This window comes from Fistularia commersonii, chromosome 33 (assembly GCF_037954325.1).
Source record: "Fistularia commersonii isolate RoL2024-O1a breed Wild chromosome 33, RoL_Fcom_v1.0, whole genome shotgun sequence".
NCBI lineage: Eukaryota > Metazoa > Chordata > Actinopteri > Syngnathiformes > Fistulariidae > Fistularia > Fistularia commersonii.
In genome coordinates, this window is record NC_141316.1 from 8,831,631 (window position 1) to 8,850,411 (window position 18,781).

General features: G+C 45.6%; 3 protein-coding genes across 4 annotated transcripts in view; 1 reads left to right on the top strand and 2 right to left on the bottom strand.

The window, feature by feature from the left end:
- rhbdl1 (rhomboid, veinlet-like 1 (Drosophila)) overlaps positions 1-3,796 on the bottom strand; it is a 51,872-nt gene extending 48,076 nt beyond the window's left edge. The window contains exon 1 of the mRNA XM_086140437.1: positions 3,763-3,796. The gene's annotated coding sequence lies outside the window, so the exon portion shown is untranslated. The remainder of the gene's footprint in view (positions 1-3,762) is intronic.
- Positions 3,797-4,602: 806 nt separating this feature from the next.
- h1-0 (H1.0 linker histone) lies at positions 4,603-7,741 on the top strand. Its single transcript, XM_086140448.1, has one exon. It carries the CDS (start codon positions 6,733-6,735, stop codon positions 7,315-7,317), a length of 585 nt encoding a protein of 194 aa, XP_085996574.1. The 5' UTR covers positions 4,603-6,732; the 3' UTR covers positions 7,318-7,741.
- A 711-nt stretch (positions 7,742-8,452) lies between these two features.
- rhot2 (ras homolog family member T2) lies at positions 8,453-18,598 on the bottom strand. 2 transcript variants are annotated; one of them, XM_086140447.1, is made up of 19 exons: positions 18,428-18,598; positions 17,631-17,689; positions 16,820-16,901; positions 16,653-16,696; positions 16,165-16,218; positions 15,990-16,042; positions 15,676-15,784; positions 15,376-15,477; positions 14,764-14,862; positions 14,578-14,686; positions 14,363-14,483; positions 14,090-14,174; positions 13,838-13,983; positions 13,643-13,743; positions 11,956-12,086; positions 11,745-11,825; positions 11,357-11,479; positions 10,527-10,729; positions 8,453-10,321 (listed from the first exon to the last, which is right to left on the bottom strand). In XM_086140447.1, exons 1-19 carry the CDS (start codon positions 18,501-18,503, stop codon positions 10,204-10,206), a joined length of 1,896 nt encoding a protein of 631 aa, XP_085996573.1. In that variant the 5' UTR covers positions 18,504-18,598; the 3' UTR covers positions 8,453-10,203. The 2 variants fall into 2 exon arrangements, with proteins under 2 accessions (XP_085996573.1, XP_085996572.1); XM_086140446.1 differs by having other exon boundaries at positions 18,403-18,597.
- Positions 18,599-18,781: the final 183 nt, after the last annotated feature.

Below are 18,781 nucleotides of genomic sequence, written 5' to 3' on the forward strand. Positions count from 1 at the left end.
CCTCTCTCACACAACCACCTTCATATCCATAAATCTTCTCTTTTCCTCTAGACCTCCAATTCCAGCATCCGTCTACCAATATATCCACCCTCCCTCCACTGGCTATGACCCAACCATCTCTGACCTTCTCTGCAAAACATCTAACACAGGGGTGGGCAAACTACGGCTCGCGGGCCACATCCGGCCCGTTGGTCTTTTTAATCCGGCCCACAAAGATCGGTACAAATTCCTTCTTGTTGTGAATGATTGAATGATCGGATCAGAGGACGTGGAAGCTCAAACAGAAGATTGTTTCATTTTTGGTGCAACTTGAGAATTTTCCTGAGCTGAATGACCCAAGTTTGTGACCCATTTCACCCATTGACCCAATGGGTCAAATTGACCCTTAACATAATATGAGGGTTAACAAATGCGTTTTTTTTTTTGTTTTTTTTTCTATGTATCCTATCTTGTGGTGACCTGGCCCGTCTGTCAAATTTTAAAAGTTAATGTGGCGCCTGAGCCAAAAAGTTCTAACGTGTGCCGTCCCTCCGATGGACTCATTCCTGATCCTATCCGTCCTCGTCGCTCCCAAAGAGAACCTCCACATTTGGTCATTATCTTGTCCACCTTTCCTTTCATTCTGGCTTATTGTCTTCTATCTCATTGCACCCCTGACACTTTTCTGCTTGGACACGTTTCTTTATCATGCCGTGGAGAAACTTTTCTGGAAAAACCTCCGAGCTGCGGTCCAACCAGAGACGCAGGGACGGGGCAGAGCAGCTTCGGAGCATTAAAAATGCAGTAACGGGACCGAGAGGGAAGAGTCGGCCTCGGAGCTCAAAACTAGAAAACCCGACGAAATGATTGCGTGACTCCGCGATGTCCACCGACGGGCCAATAGTACTTCCTGTTTTCCTCCGTGACGGCCCTACCGGCTCTCTGAAACCTGTCGGCTTCATCCAATCATACGAAATATAACAGAGGCGCTTCGCTTTCAAGATGCCGAATGTCATGCCGTGGTGATTGTGCAATAGAGGGAACCACGAGCATGATGGAAAACGGCAGCGAGACGAATCAGGTCACTGAGTGACATAGTTTTGGTCCAAACTGCTCCACTTAGAGGCTCTCTGGGGGAAGTGAAATGGAAGGAGCAGAGGAGGAGTGGGAGATTTAGAGGGAAGAGGTTGGAAAGGGCGGAATATTAGGAGAAGCAGGTGGAAAATTAAATTAATATCAAAAGGGATGAATGCTTCTTCAGCAAATTCTTCCAATCATGTGTCGGTATTACAACACACACAAGACACGTGTGTTCATTTCTTTCAGTGGCTTTTGTGTTTTGTGAATCCATAGATCGTCTTGATGATTTTTGCAGGTGTGCACTTGTATTTCTAAAAAAGCAACCAATCAGTTGCTGTGGACTGAAAGTCAACGGGAATTTGTCAGAAACACCAGAGCTGAGCCAAATTTTACATATCGGTTTTTAATATCCAAGCAAATCTCAGCCTTACTCTCATAGTTCTGTCACTCCGACTAATTTTCGTGTCACTTCCCAACAGGCGGGTTGAATCTCCTAATATTTGTTTGGCAGAGGGATCCAGAGCGGTGAGGATGAAACGGTGTGTCTGCACATAAAACCCGAGGCGGGGTTTTTAGTGCACGTCCACAAGCACACAGGAGGATGCATCGGGCTCTGTGCAGCCAGGGGTCTATTTCGGAGAGCAGCCGCACTTCATTTCCCCCCGAAATTTCATATGGGCAAACCCGGTGTTATTTAAAAAGGAATTTATGTCACCCACGACAAATATAATTTGCTCTGCAAATAACATCGACTCATCTTTGAGCGGCTACTGCCCTCCGCTGGTAACATCAGCCCCCTCCTCCCCTTCCGGGGAGATTCTTGGAATAATGTCTTAAAAACACGGCTACTCTGTTGAAGAACACAGCGTTCAGGAACTCCAAAGAAAAATACCCTTTCCTAAGTGACAAGGACTTTCGGCGTAGCGTTAACTAGAAAGACGATAAGGATAATCTTGCATAACTCCTTGCATGAGTAAAAACTGGTTTATATTACTGTGAATTTCTGAAAAATACCATTGAAATAAAAGGTAAATACACCACAAAATTCTAACGCAACGGCCGCCCGCAGCAACAATTCTGTCCCTTGTGCACTCCAGGCACCTGAATCCTGTCGCATTAAAGGGGCAAGGGTTAACGTTGGGATTAGAGCTAAATGCGGCATTCTTCAAGAGAGGTATATCTACGCCGAATCAGACGTCGGTTGATGCAAGAATCAGATGTGGATAGGAGCGTGAAATGTGCGGTGTGGAGCTCGACACCAGGAAGAATCCAATCCCGCCTTTATTTAAAGGCGGCGACGGCTCGCTCTGCTGATGCAAATTGGCGAAGCGCAGAATGCCGGCGCATTCCGATCTGTTTATTTTAGGTCCGGCTGAGCGGACGACGGTGAAACGTGATATGAAAGGAGTGATTATTTTAAATCATCACAAGCGGAGATGAACACCACCCTGTTTTAACACGGGCCCGCAGGACTTCACCGGAGTGATATCGCTGCCGTGACCGTCAATCTCAACCCCTGGCAGTTGCTGTAAATGCAGTTTCTAATGGTTAGTGTTACATGGAACGGATGCCAGCCTCAGGGAAGGACTTTCTTTTTTAAGCTTCCTACTTAAAGGAACACGCCAACCTTTCTGGACAGCCTTCGTTCCGCTATTGTCCTCATTGTAAGAGAAGGAAGTAGACGTCCCTCTGCACGTACATCCGCTAGAGTTAAACACTCCTGGTTGTTAATTCAGCATCATAAATTACATCCTGTCCTGCTGGTAGCCAAAATCCCGTCAACATCCGAAGGATTTCAAAAACACCCACGATGTGATTTGTACATTCAGGGTTGCCTGGTGGCGGATCAGACTGAGACCGCCGATCCCGTGGGCTATCGATGATCGTGCTAAGCTATCTGGCGGGAGAGTCGTTTCTGGCTCTTTCCGTGACGGAACCGGAGAATCATCTCGGACGAGGGGGTGAAACGTCCTCAGATGGAGAAATTCAAGTCCGGTTGCCACGACAAGATGATTTCGACGTGAATTCACCGTGACCTGGGCGACTGAGAACCTCCACAGACATATTTCCATAATACAATCTCCTGGCACACATTTAAACATCTTTTTGCCTTTAAAATAATTAGGTTATGCGATGTCAAAGCTAGCATTGGGTGCGTGGACGTGACCCCGCCACCACCTCTCATTCATGATTGTTTTGTCCGGTCGTGTTGATTTAACAAGTGGAAAAACAAAACAAAGATACAAACAAAACATCAGGAGCTGGAGGTCACCCGTCACCGAATCATTCAAATACCGAAAGTCTTACTTTTACCCAAAACGCTGCACGAGACGGCTTTCAAAAATCAAAATGAATGGGTCCCCTTTCACTCCCGTCCCTCAAAAAACACCCGTCAACGGTTTGAAAGCGCTGCGTCATCTCGTACCAGGAGACAATAGCTTACAATGGCGAGCGTTCAGAGGCACCTCTGCTGGTTTGAGTGGCAGCTCACAGGTGTCAGCGAGGAAGCTGTCATGTGAGAGCCGCTCGGACAGCTGACATCGTGGAAATAGTTACCTGCGCTAAATACTGAGATGAGGGACGGTGATTCAGATTGGAGATGGTGAAGCGCTTATAAAGATCTCCTCAAAACTGATAGAGCCTTGCGGAACCACGCTTAGTGTTACCACAACCGTCCGGGCAGGAAATGCATGCACGCGGTACCTCCGCGGAGGGAAACTTCCGCTCTCACGTCTGCTCCCACGCCGTTCGTTCGGGGCGAGACGAATCGCCGAGACGTCCGCAGCTCCGTCTGAGAGAGAGCAAAGAGAGACACGAGTGACGACACAGGTTTCGGATAGCGTACATCAAACTGTTGGAGAAGTAAACAACCGAACGGTGGGGTGGATACTGGAGGCTGCGGCTGCGAAGCGGGAGGGGATTTTACCCAGCGGGCCCTGAAGCAGAGGCAGGACAGAACACGAGGGTTTAACAGGATTGCTCAGCCGAACAGAGGCGACATCAGCGCCGTCGGGATGCACTGTCACAAAGATGTTTGCCAGAAACCGCTCAGATCGATCTCATCTATGGAAAACTATATACATATACACACACACACATATTTCGGGTGCATGGAGAAGATCCCTGTTTGGATTCCTGCAGGGCTGTGTGAAGTCTCCTGGTCCTCCCCGTGTCTTCATGGGGTTCCTCCAACAGTTCAAACACATGAAGGACGTTCGTTGGAGACCCTGAATTGGCCAAACATGTAACTGAGTGTAGGAGAGTGATTTCTCTGTATGGCTTTGTTTCAATATCTGTAAATGAAAGGTTGGATATCTCCGTATCTAAATCCAGAGTGGAAAACCCCGAACCCCCTCTCTCAGCTATTTCTGCAGTAGGTGGTCTGATAAGTGTGTTACTTTTGCCGTTAATAACAATAATATCTGCAGGAGTTTGCGTCCCACCTTCTTCCTTTATCTGAATTATTTATTTAACTGGTGATGTAAAAGGGGAGGTTGCACTCAAAATATATGAAAACACAAACCCTTTATGTTACTCGGGAGGGGCGTTGGATGAGAACAACAATTAAAAAAAGATAAACGTGCATGGAAAAAGGCTATTAAATTATCACTAGTGGCCAATTGATATTCCGAGTGCCGTGAGTCGCCTCATCCCGTCTGCGCAGCCGCGGCACCGACACACAAAGCCCGGCGTGAACACCGTCCGGCGCCCCCTCCCCCCGGACCGACGTGCGGATCCCCCGGCGGTGTCCGACCCCCTCCCCTCCCCGGTGAAGCCCAGCCAGCGGGTCCGGTTCGGCCCCGCGGTTCGTCACCCTGAAATGCTGCAGGCGAGGCGGCGGAGGACGTCCCTCTGTCGGCCGGCCGTGGGAGGAGCAAGCCAACGCCGAGCTAAAGGGTGTGTGTGTGTGTGTGTGTGTGTACGTGTGTGTGTTTTGTTTCACCCCTCCCTGGAAGATCCACGAGAAAATAAAATGCGTTGACAAAAATAAAGTGATGGGAAACAAATTTCCTTTGTACCTTTCAGCAACTGCACTTCATCCACGCACACACCCTCGGTGTGTCTTCAAATCACGCAAACTGTAACGCAAGACCCCCCCCCAACACACACACGCACACACATACACACTCAGGTGAGGGATGGAGGGACGCTGACCTAATCTAACTCCTGATTGTGATGTGTGTCCTGCAGCGGCAGGGACAGGTGAAGGGGTGACCCGGGATCTGACCCGGGCGGGCCCAAATTAATCCTAATCCTAATCCACCACCAACCCCCTGCTGCAGGGTGTGACCGTCCGGTTTCACGCGTGGAGAAACGGTCCGGACGACCAAAACGAACAAGTACAGAGGGGGGTTGAGTTGTTTTTTTTTTCTGCAGGAACCAAAATGGCGTAAGCGGGGAAGAACGCTGTTATAACAAAATGCATTTTGTTTAAAATATATAAAAAGAGGTTAAACGGTTAAAGTTGGGCTTTGGTCCTGGGGGGGTTCAGGGGCCCCCTTTCTGACCTGCTGAGCAGGACCAGGTCCAGCGCTGCAGGCGTGCCTGCTCGGATGCGCCTCTCCACAAACTAAAGAACAATCTTCTGCAGAACTTCAACCCTCCTCATCCCGCATCCCCCCCACGCAACATGACGCATCTGCCCGCACAGGTGTCTTTCAAACCCACCCTCACGCAGGAAACCCTCCCAACGACCTGCGCGGGGAAGCCACCCGTTGGCAACTTTCCTGCCAATGGAGCCGCCGCCGCCGCCGCCGCCGACCCCGCGAACCCGCCGGGCCCGCAGCCCCACGCACCGACCCCGGCTGCAACCCTCGGGGGTCACCCCGCACTCAGACGGCGTGATATTTATATTATAAGAGGTTTAACGGTAAATAATCTCGAGCGCGTCACCCGGAGTCGGCGGACGGAGTGTGTTAGTTGGGGAAATAAAAGCGCGTTTTTCGGGCGGAACCGGGCCGCCGGCGCGTCCGGCTCGGCGGCGGCGGGCCGAGCGGACGTTCCCATCGGCCGTGAGCCGGACGGTTCCGCCCTCCGCGCCGTCGGTTCGGGTCAATTTACGGCGAATTGTGCAAAAACCTCGGCGCCGCGCGTCACCTCCGCACGGTTTTCCGCGAATAAAAGTTGCCGGGCGGCGCGGGGCGGCGCGCCGGGGCGGCTCGCCGGGCGGCCCGAAGCGTCCGCCGCCGGGCCGCCGGGTCGGGCCGCCCGCAGCGCCGCCGTGGTTCGGACATTCGCCGCGAGTTGGAGGACGAAGAAACACAAACGGGACGGCGCCAGTTCCATGGAGTCCGCTAGATCAGCTGCTGGCAGTTGCTGGTCTCAATCACGTCCGCAGAAAGCCTTGATAGGCTCGCCGGAGCGCCTGTGGAATAAGACACTTAAGTGGCCCACTGTCCCGACGCGCCACGCCGCGTGGATCTTCTCCGGGAGCATTTTTCTTCAGAAGAAAAAAACGAAAAAAAAAAAAAAAAGTCTGGATTTTTGCTTTTCTTCTGCGTGTGTGTTTTTGGTTTTTTTTTTTTTTCATTTAGAAAAAACAAAACCGTGCATTTATTCCGTTATTCCGCAATTGCTGGCGGACGGCGCTCCGAGCCGGCGTGGGGGGGTGGGAGAGGACCTGCATCTCCGGGAGTTTTTTTTTTCCGAGAAGTTGCTGAAGACGCGATCACCATGACGGAGACGTCGGCGGCTCCGGCGAAAGCCAAGAAGGCGTCCAAGCCCAAGAAGCCCGCGTCTCATCCCAAGTACTCCGACATGATCAGGGCGGCCATCGTGCACGACGCCGGCCGGAGCGGCGCGTCCCGCCAGTCCATCCAGAAGTACGTCCGGAAGAACTACAAGGTGGGCGACAACGCCGACGTGCAGATCAAGATGGCCCTGAAGCGGCTGGTGGCGGCCGGGATGCTCCGGCACACCAAAGGCGTCGGCGCGTCCGGATCCTTCAGGCTGTCCAAGCCCGACGACTCCAAGAAGCCCGTCAAGCCCAGAGCCGCCAAGCCCAAGAAGGCGGCGAAGCCCGTCAAGCCCAAGAAGGCGACCAAGCCCAAGAAGGTGGCCAAGACGCCGGAGAAGCCCAAGAAGGCCGCGGCCAAGAAAGTGAAGAAGCCGGCGAAGAAGGCCACGCCGGTCAAAGCCAAGAAGGCGCCGGTGAAGAAAGCAAAGGCGGCCAAACCCAAGGCGAAGCCGGCCAAGAAGGTCGTCAAGCCCAAGGCGAAGCCGGCCAAGAAGGCGACCAAGAAGGCGGCCAAGAAGTAGAGGACGCTCCGGGACGGGAACCGCGGCTGTAAATACCCAAGGACATGTTTTCCTATATGTTTTATTTTTGTAAAGTTTCATGCCAAACTGGCTGTTTTTACCTTTTTAGTTCTCTTTCTCACTGCCCCACTAGCCCAGTTGAAATAGTGAGCGTTTTTTTTTTTTTTTTTTTAAATACTATTATTACTCTGGAAAACTGTGAGTGTGTGTGTGTGTTCGACGCGCAGAGGATAAACAGTGTAAATAAAGGGTGGCTGTTGGTGCACCGGCCGTCCCTGCAGACAGACCTCTCAATGGTCACCATTGTTCTGCTTTCACACACGTCAGCGAGATCTCCGGAGAGGGTTTCTAGTTGTGGCTGTAGATTTCCTCCAAGACCTCCCGCAGCAGTTTATACTGTCGTTCAATTAAACTTTGTCTTCTTCTACCAAACGTGCTTTGCAAACTTATTGCGCGCCTGCGCGGCAGAGCGCACGGCCGTCGGGCACAAAGCAGACGTGTCCCACTTGTTGTATGCATATTAAAAATATGTGTGTGTGTGTGTGTGCTGACCTCGGCGGCGCGGTGCTCCGGGATGCTGCAGTCACTTGGACGCCGGGGGTGGAGGAGACTCCGGTCGGCTGCTCTTCATGTGGACACGTTGATGGAAAACCTACTTGGGAAAAACCTCCTAGTTTCTTAAAATGCACATTTGCAGAGGAATGAGTGTTCCAGCGCTTGCGTTTTCCTAAAACATCCGCTCTTTGAGCATCTCGCAGAGTGAAGTGACTCGCAGTTGCTCTCCCCACTAAGTGTACACGTTACATCCACGGCCCAAACAAACCCACGGGCGTCGCCATGGCTGCGTAAAGATGCACTAACGGACGCGGAGCTGCAGCTCACCTGAGGTGCAACTGCGTCCTCTTGTGGTGGAGACGAGCATCGCTTCTCCTCCGTGGCGCAGACAAGAGCTCAGGTCAAACTGACCCGGCGTTGTTCTTTTAAAACAGCTGCAAGCTCTATCGCACTTTCTGAGCTGAACGGCTGAAGCAGAGCGTCCAGAGATCCTGCAAACTCTGAGCAGGAGCGACAAAAACTGCAACAGAAACCCTGATGACAGAAAAAAACATACACACAAATGTGCAACAAATGTTCTATGACTGAGAACAAAGTGTATTCAGATCACGGGTTACTTAAAACCATATTTTATAAAACAACATTGATCTGTTTGCAACAGTTTGAAACAGCAATGCCTTATCTGAACCACAATCACAAAGTCTTGAAGGGCGGTGGTTGAATTCTGATAATCCTGTAGAAATGCTAGAAATATATATCGTAACTCACTTCAGTCCTCTGGTGTGAACGACACACAAAACACACGGGCGGTCCAACATGTCATCAGAACACAGCATTAGTGGCCCGTTGGCCCAACGCACAACGGCTATTAGGGCAACGTCCTGCTACAACTGGCTGAATTTGTTTTTTTAATCAACATCAGGCATCTAAAATCAGTTCACATTCGGTTGTAAAGCGTTATCTTAAAAGTCACGTCGGTGTGGTTTGCGGGAGGAGCAGGCCCTGGCTAAAGAAAGCAAGAAAACACCCTGGCGTGCAGAAGTAAGTGTGAAATTGTATCACATGCAAATTGTTCACAAACCACCCGGTGAAACACATATTCAATTTGCCATTGTTTCATCACTTTGAGGTCAACCTGGTATTCTTTTAATGGGAGAAATATATATTTCCTTCTTGCTGGAGCTGTCTGCGCAGCATCTTCCACAAAAATGCAATTTTTCTTCAGGCACAAAGAGAATCTCTCCGTCACAGCTCATCAGTGTAGCTTTTACTGCTAAGTGTTCAGTCATTGCGATTGTAACCAGTACAAGTCTCATTCTCAGGCTAAATGGAGCGCCTACTATAACATGCTATCACTCATTACTATGTTATGGTGATTATTTGGCAAATGGAACATGGAGTATCAGTCAAGTAGTAAAACATGGATTAGCTCGGTCGTCATCTAATTCTGACCCATGAATTATCCATCCAAGCAAATCTTTTTTTTTTTCCACTGACAGCTCACTTTGACTGCGTATCCTCTTTTCATTAACGTGGCACAAAACCCAAGCCTGAACCGCTAAATAAATGGGTACAAAATGAAGGAGTCCTGCTCTACCATGTCATTTTCAAACGTAAGATTTTTTTTTCCTTTTCTAATGATGGGTAATTTTACTATTACTCATGTTCATTTTTTAAAACCGGACTACAGATTAAGCGCGTCTGTCATAGATGACACACTAATCCATGTTCCACTGCTGTGAAGACTTAGCCAAAATTGAATTTTCCATTTTTGGGAAAAAAAAAAAAAAAAGCATTATGCGTGGCCCATCGGTTGTCAAACATTGTCAATTTTGGCATTTTTCTAATATTTTTTTGAAGACGCACTAAAACACTGCATGTGAATAAAACCCCTCAACCTTCCAGCCTTAACACTCAAATGGGCTTTGGGCTCGTGACCATTTGTCCTCCATGTGGTTCACTTTGAAAAAGCACCTGACTGGACTGCAACAGTTCCAGCTCTGCGTACCCGAACAAACAGACGGGCTTAACTGCTGAGCCGGCTTGGAACAATATAAAGGAGAAATGATGGACATGGCAGAAGAAAAGGACAAATGTTATCACTAGTTTCTTTTTGCGGTTGCAGGTACAGGTCGGGCAGTCCCATGTGAAGGGGGGCAGATGTACGCTTCCCTTGGAAGACTTCAATGGATTAAAAAAAAAATAAACTAAAAATACAGCTGGTTTGCCGTGGAACGGGGTGTGGTCTCTTGGTTTTGGTCTCGATGAATGGAGCATCTTTTTTTCAAGGACGAAAAAGGAAAAAAAAAAAAAAATTCAGCCAGCTGTTAGTCATTTCAGCCTGGCAATGACTCTGTAGATAGTAAAGCCCAGAACTGCAACGACAGCCGAGCCCAAAGCCACTCTCAGCCAGAAGGAAGTGTTGCTCATGTCTGAGCCGTTCAGGTGCCTGGAGAGCAGATGGAAAAAGAAAGAAAAAGATACTGAGCATAACAATGTTCAGGGATTACTATTAGCACAATAATTAGCTGCCTCAATCCTATTGGAGCGCTTCTATTCCCTTCTATCAACATTATACAAGAGTTCATATTTGCAAGATCTTTCACGACGACCGCTTTCAAAGTGAAGCAGCAGTTTGGCGGTGCAGAACGTACGGGTACATGGCTGCCAGAGTGAGTCGAGTGTAGATATTCTTGCTGTTGGAGTTGATGAGCTGGTTGGAGAAGGGCATTGGTGGAGGCAATCTGTGTTTGTAACAGAACTCTGCTGGTGTCATTCCATGGAGCTGCTTGGCCTCGGGAAGGTCCTGCTTGGAGGCAACCACCACACAGGGGATGCTGCTTTCCATGTAATGTTGCTAAATGACAGAGAAAAACATATCGTTGGGTATGGCGGTTGGGCGTGACTGTGACGATTTACTCAGGAAAAATAGCTCAAAAAATCATCACTCGGATTGAGGATACGGGAAAATTGTCATCAGGATAACTAATGTTTCAATTTTGAAAACTACTATTTTAACTTAGGTAACAGGATAAATCCTTTGAGAATACCATCCCACTATCACCATTATTAGTGGGGGCTTTTTTTTCCATTTAGGAGGACAAATTTTCCAAGCGGTTCAACAAAATGAAATGAAAAAGTTGGTCAGGAGTGTGCTCAAGTTTCTCTACTTAAATCAGCCCAGCTGGCTGAGCCTCCGTCTGAGTACAATGCAGGATACAGTTCAAAGAACTAAGAACATATTTTTCTTGCAAAAAAGTTAAAACAGGGTTGAACTGAGTTACCTTGGGCAATATTTAAAATTCAGGTAAGTTTCTGAACTTCTGTATACAAAATGAATTAATGGCGATCTAAGGTGTATACAATGACAACTCTGCAGTTCAAAATCAAACACATTGAAAAGCGATACTAAAAATAACGTTTTGAAGGGAATTGCATTCTCCAGCTGAAAAATATGATTTTTTTTGTTTTTGCTGTAACAAACCTTGTATATACTGGCGCAGTAGTCAAAGGAATGTGGGTCGCTGGTGTCGTACATGAGACAGGCAACGTCACATGAGGCATCAGATGCCTTCAGAAACTCTGCTTCCACATCCACCTCATTGAGCTGCACAGGATCAACAACAGTGTGGTTACAGGGATCTACTGAGGGTCCAAAACTTGCTTAATTAAATTAAACCCTAACCAAAAATTAAACCTTTTAAAAAGCTGTCATTCATGAATTTTTACACGTCAATAAACCGAAAAAAGCAGTGGTATCGGGACAATTTTCCCCCACAATCGATTACCCCATTTCCCTTTCAACAATTTTATTGTAAATTAGACGGTTTCCGCCCTAAGCCTAAGTATTAGATGAGAACTTAGCCACATACGATGAGGTACTTCTCTTGATTGCTGACTTGGACAGTGTTTATGGCATAGGGGGAGAAGGCACTCCTGGAATTTCCTGTATTCTGTACAAGTAAACAAAAATAAAAAAAGAGAAAAGTCCAGCCTCAGCATAATGTTCAATTCGCATGATGGAAAGAACATCAACGGTTTAACTATGCATTTCCTGTTTGTGAATAACAGGTGGCATCATACCATAATGCTGTGGCCCAAGAAGGCCTGGAGGAAAGCTGTCTTGCCCGTCCCCCGCGGTCCAATCACCTTGCACAGAAACACCGACCGCTGTGTTTGACGCTTCTCCAGGTCCACCGTTTTTTCTCGTGTTACTGCGCAAATGATAAAACAATGAGGTTTCATATTACATGTGCTCATTATTAACAAATACACGTTTCAGTTTTCCACAATTCAAAAAGTGTCAAGTGATCTGACCCACAGAACTCATATGTTTCAGAGAGCATTTCAAATGAGGAAAGAGGAAAATGAAAAATCCATTTAACACATGACACTTTTCAGATCATGAGTGAACTGCAGTCTCATTTTTAAAATGCATGAAAAAAGCATAAAAACAGATCTTTCCCATCTGCCAACTAACTGCAGCGGTCCCCTAAGATACAAATTTAATTTGTTCCAGAAGTGGATTTGTATGTTGATTTTTTTTGTATCTTAAATTAATTTTCCCAAATTAAAATAACAGAAAACAAAACAATTTGTTCCAACCTCACTATTATTTTGTAGATGTAATTTTGTGGATGTAATTTCCATTGAAAGCATCTTCTTTCTGGGTTCACTATTGCATTATTCCTTGCTTTACTAGGGCCCATCATGATTATCAAAGAAAATATGCAAAATAAGCGCAAAGATATAAAATGATGCAGCACAAGAGATAGGAACACGACACGAGCGTATTGTAGACCGGAAACAAGTTGCCGAGGGATGCTGGAGGCTGCGAGGCGTTCTTCAAGGTGAAAGCAGCAAGCAGAGCCAATTCAGAAGATGCGGCGGCGTCATGGAGCGTATTCGAGTCGTGGGAGCTCGCTCGGCGTGTACTGCGCAAATGTTCGAATTTTGATTTTCTCGCTCTCGTATTCATATCATGACATTTTTTTTGTATTTCAAGGATAAAATTTGCTCGAATAACACTTTGTATCTTAAAAAACTGTATATAAAGGGATTTGTATCTTCAGGGGCCACTGTATTTACTTTTGACTAGAGTTGTAGGTGCAGGGACCTCTAGTAGCGGTGACAGAAAAACTGACTTTGCTGCTGCTTCATTCAGTAAAATACAAAAAAAATACTGAAAAGAAGCGATTCAAAGGTATACAGAGTCAGTAAATTTACAGTAACAATGAACTGAATTTCTACATGTTACTGAGCTAACTGTTATGGTTTTCCACTCTGCAGTTCTTGAACGCACTAAAAACCTGAGATCTTCTGTATAAATAACTGTCGGGAAAAGTGGGGTTAACTGAAACATCCTTTGCGACAGACTGGACAGTACATCCATCAATTCCATCATACCTTTAAAACTAATTATTAACGGTACTCTGCCTATATTGTTTCGACCATGCAAGAAATAGGGCTGAAATATAACTGATTATATATAACGGAATTACATCACAACATGTCAGATGCAATGGCGTACGCTTCATTCATTAACTACTCACTTTACTTTGTAATGAATATTGAAGAAAACTCTTTTTGTAAACCTTTTTAGATACACTGTGTGCTCCATCGTATCTGTACACACACTGAAACCTTGTGGGAAAGTAAACTCTAAATTATCCTTGAGAATCGTGGGCGGGGTTGGGACCAGCATTGAAGCATAGACTCACATTTAATTCATTAAGGAACGTCACACATGCAAGTGCCCAAATTCACACACCTGTGATCGCAGCAGTTTGTGACTCCTGATCTGTGAGGATAGGATAACCTAGGTATCCAAGGTGCTCCAGGCAACGGTGGATGTCAAGGTATGCAGAAAGCCTACACGTGAATAAAAACTTGCCGGTAAGTGCTCGACTAAACTTAGTGCATGCACAGAGTAAGACAAAATTTAACCACCGACTCACGGACTTACATCCACTGACAAAAGTAGCCGTGATTTGTAATGTGGCCCTCATCTGAAGTCGGGACAGTCATGTAGACCTCTGCGCCCCACGGCATGTAAGGACAGACACAAAAGAGATTTCTAAGCTCTGCTGGGGAGAGGGCATTGTCCTTGTCCTAAAGAGGGGAAAAAGAGACTGGGTTACCGGGGGGGACAATGTCCGCTGGGAGGCAAAGCGCCAGGCAGCGCCCCATTCAGAAAGACCAGAGAAAGACTACTCACTTCATCATACTTGTCAAACAGCCGCTGGAGGAACTGGTGACCAAACTGGTTGATTTCTGTGGTGCAGCCAACTGGAACCCGCAGTCTACCAAGAGAACAAGATACCTTAAGAATACTTGGGGGGAAAAGGAAAAAAAAGAAAGTGCAACACAGAAAATACAAGGGAAATACTGTAAAACAGCAGCAGCTTTACGCTCATCTTTTCTTGTACAACTTGCTGGAGCACTGCATTGTCGTAACTAAGCTGAATCTAAAGCCATGTGAGGGACCTACTCGGGGTAAAGGTAATCATCAGTCAGCTCGAGGTTGTCATCGTAACCAAACTTCCTCAGGATTGTCCATGTGGTTTCATGTCGGCCCCTCTGGATAAATAATGTATTAAGGAACAAGAAACCTGGGAGGTGAAAGACAATATTTGTAATTAGGAGTGGCTTCACAAAACAGAAAAGGATCACAGCGGGTTTTAAGCATTCGGGCTTGTATGTTACCATTTAGAGTGAGGCCGTTGTCCTGAACCCCATCACTGGTGTTCTTCCAAACTACAGTCTTTACATCTTCTAAGGCTTGAGGCGCCAACGGATTTCCAAAACAAGATTTCTATTGAATGAAGAAGGGTTACTATGTGAAAGTGCACTGGTTGGAACTGAGGGAAGGCGAGGACTGCAGGCAGGCACCTGGAAACAGTTGAGCTCCGTGTCGCTGAGAATGCGGTCGTTGTCTTGGTCGGAAACGTAGAATATTCTGCTGAGGGCTCTGACGCACATCGGCTTTAGCTTGGGACACACAGGGGGAAAACGTCAACAAAAATAAAGAAAAAGGGACGACAGCGTTAAACTTTACTCGTCAGTAAAATAAGGTTCAGCAAAGTGGTTAGAGAGAATCTATAGTTTTTGAGTTGAATAACCTGAAACAAACAGCTTCAGGGCTCTGAGCTGGATTTTGGTAAAAGCAGACTGGGGAAAAAGTGCCGAAGGTTTTGCCTTCAGAGCTCAGGCGTAAATTGGCGCTTGGAGTTTGACTGTATCTGTGACACAGGAACAGCCAAGGCTGTTTAGAGCTTTATATAGAGTAAATACAAAGTTTAAATCAATCTTGAACTTTACATGACGCAAGGGTGATGTGCTGTTTCAACTATTAAATATTTTATTCCCAAGCACGGGCGACTTTTTGGAGATCTACTTGAAATGGAGAAATCTGACTCATGTAATGTCTGTTTATTACATGACAGGAGTAGGAGGGCTGAGAAAAAAATGAAAAGTTGGATTTCCACGTTAAACATGGCTCACCTGTTTGACCTCTGGGTCATAGAGAGGGGCAGTGGGGTGAAGAACAGCCTTCTGTGCATAGTAGAACAACTCCGATATGTTTTTCAAGTTTTTAGCAGAACACTAAAGAGGACAAAACAAAGAAAAGCAAAAAACAGCAAGAATGAGAAGCTGCTGATACTATTTTCTCGGCAATCTGGAATAAAGTGTGCTTGAATAAATATTTGCATTCGACCAGGTGAGTGTGTGGGTCTCAAAGGGCAGACTTGCAGAAACTGGAAAGCCTGGTAAACTAGATAAAACCACAAAGCTGAGATCTACCTCAACACATGTCTCTATCTCAGAAAACTGGTTCATGATGGGGAGAATGGTTTCCATTGAGCTTCCGGAGCGAAGATCAGACTTGTTTCCCACAAGGATGATGGGGATTCTGATTGGACACATGGAGACAGGTTAAGCCACAACATATTGTTATATGATCAATTGCTACTTAAGATAATGATATCAAAATACAGATTATTCTGAAAAAAATACATAGATCACCATTCTACATGCGAACAGTAGGAAGGAGTGCAGAGATCAGTCATGGAAAAGGCAAACCGTTCAAGGCATACTTGAACCCTGCAAGTACATACTTGTTCCCTTTCTCCGCATCGCCGTTTACTAAGGGTATCCATTTGGTTTTGATCTGGAAAAATGAAAGACACATGCATGTTGTGTTTAATCTTGTCTTGTCATGTCATAGCAAAAACAAATGATAGCCTCCATGTGTCTGCAAAAGACAATAAAAATCCAGCCTCTGGCGCTTACCTTTTCTATTGTTTCCTCATTGGTGACGTCGTACACCACACACACCACGTTGGCCTGAGGGGGTAGAAAAGACAAAGCTAAAGGGCTTCTTTTTTGCAGATTTTGGGGAGACAAAAAATCCAGGTGTACAAAAATGTCTGATTAAAACAAGTACTTTTAAAAACAACTTGGTTCCTGAGACAAGGAACCAAAGAGGCATAGATATCTCTATATATTTCAGCTGTTAAAAATGTTGGAAGACTGACAGGCAGTCAGATAACATGTACATTTTACATGTGAAATTTACATTGCTCTTGACTATAAATAATCTCAGACTTGGCCCCTCAATTACATCAGTCTGAGATTATTCATAGTCAAAAGAAATGGGGACAGAGAGAGAAAAATGTGTAGTAGTAGCAGCAACCATTCATTAGAACTAGTCAAGCATGTCTGACAGTGGAATAACAATAAAGTTCTTTACTTCCATTTGTGTTGAAAGTAGTACTAACCTTCACAATTTCATCTCTTAGGGCTTTGTCGCTCTGTTCCTTTTCTATTAGGGTCAAAGACAAGTTTAAACATGACTAAAATCCCTGCTTTTCTGACCAAAAACTCTTCATCTGTTGCTAAAAATAAACAGTGAACAGACATTGTGCAGATTTATGTTCAACGTTACCCGAGTAATCCACTATATGTGTGGGCACTTTCTCTGGAGTGACATCAGCGGGGATGGTGATTTCTTCAGCTCTAGATGGAACCTGCCATGGATTGCAAAACACATTCCCAATCACATGGGTTTCCACAATGCAAAGTCACATTTCCAGTAGGAAAAGAGTACAGTCGCAGTTCTACACACAAACAAGAGCACAAGCTTAGCTGGCAGCACAAATACATTTGTGAGTAATATAATACTTTTAATAAAATAAGACAGACTCATATGATTGTTAATACAAGTAGAAAATAAAATAAAATTACAAATCTGCAAATATGTGATGTCATTTGTATTCGACTAATTTGACTATGTCATGTCAAAAACAACACACAAACATGCTCATCAAATCAGACTGAACCTGGTTTCATCCAAGCTTCAAAATGTTTTTGTTCTACCGTCAACTGTTTTGATATTGATCAGCATACATAAAACATGATAAAGTAAATCAGGTGATGAAAAGGTCATGAGAGTACGATGTAAATCCGACCTCAAGCCAAATCTATTTGATGCAGGATGCACAATGGTCACTGTGTGACACACCGCTCTCTGAAATGACTGATCTGTCCAGCTCAGTGTGGCAAAACTCAGGACTGCGATGGAAAGAGTTGTTTATTATGTAAACACACGATGAGGCCACAGAGGAACATATCATCCCTACATGCATACACGCGCACATGGAGGAGAATTTTCAGGAGCATAAAGCAAATCTCAATGTTTTGTGACTTGGCAGGATGACAGTGTATTCTGCTGTGGTCAGGATTGTGCTGACACTCACCTCCTCCGGGAATTCCTCTCCAACCAGGGACATGATGAGCGAGGTCTTGCCCACCTTTGCTGTTGGTGCAACGTTAAAACAAAATGAGACGCTGCATGACTGCAAGATAGGGAAAGACTTCTACAAGTGGTGACCTAGGACTGACAGCAACGAATGACTGGGTACAATAACTGTTTAACTAATACTGCATTAACAGATAGTTTTGAAGGACTTTATCACTAAATTTCTTTGAGCCCCAGGACATTAAATTTACTGCGCATTAAATTGTATATAGGGCCTGTATGGCCTCTGATGGTACAGTCCCCTAAGTTCATCCTGTGCTGAGGTGGACGACTTGAAAATGTAGACGTTAAATTATCATTTAGACGTTTTTCTATCGGTCTAACATTCTACGTAACGTTCAAATTCTATACCTGAACAGCTATATAAAAAAACAAATGAATGAAAGTCCATAATTCCACCTCAGTATAACTTACGAGTTTAACAAACACTATGCTTTTCTCGACTTTCTATCAACGGCTTTCTTACAACGTTAGCCAAGTTATTATGGGGCAAATTAGCACTTTGGGAATTGGCATTCGTTTGCGCACAGCACACTTTCTGTAGAACCTTTGACTTTTATCTAGCAGAAGATTCCCCGTACATTTAGGGAAACAATTCAAAATATTCAGGAAAGTTGCCTCTAGCGCGTCAGCAGATGTTGGTAAGTTAGCTAAAACAGCTAATGTTTGCTAATGTAAAGGCTTGCTAGCTGTCAGTGCGAATGACTTACGTTCCCCCAGCAAAAGTATCCTCACGTCTTGTTTCATGTTTCCTCTTTGATTGGACACCAGCGAGATACGCTGCGGTGTTAAACGGGCATTTATCTTTCATCCGAATGTCAAATTTGTAGCCAGAGCCGCAATGTGTCCCTCCACTGCGATATGGAACCAAGGTGAAACCATGTCGTTCCGGTTGAACGAGGGATGAGGGGGGAACGACGCCCTCTAGCGGACACAAGGAGCACTGCAGCGAACGGTCAGTTCACGTATATATCATCGAAAAATAACTTAAATTATTTCCTTCGAAATTCAAATGTAAAATTAAATCAAAAATGAGAAATTAAATAAAAAATTCTAAAAATAAATTACAATAATAAATAAAAATACATT

Excerpts from the sequence above, each read along its gene's own strand:
- h1-0 (XM_086140448.1), top strand. The coding sequence starts at position 6,733 with ATGACGGAGACGTCGGCGGCTCCGGCGAAAGCCAAGAAGGCGTCCAAG.
- rhot2 (XM_086140447.1), bottom strand. The coding sequence starts at position 18,503 with ATGAAAGATAAATGCCCGTTTAACACCGCAGCGTATCTCGCTGGTGTC. Across the intron at positions 14,484-14,577 it reads CAACGGCCTCACTCTAAATG|GTTTCTTGTTCCTTAATACA; the intron begins GTAACATACAAG and ends TTCACCTCCCAG. Across the intron at positions 12,087-13,642 it reads ACAAACTGCTGCGATCACAG|TAACACGAGAAAAAACGGTG; the intron begins GTGTGTGAATTT and ends TCATTTGCGCAG.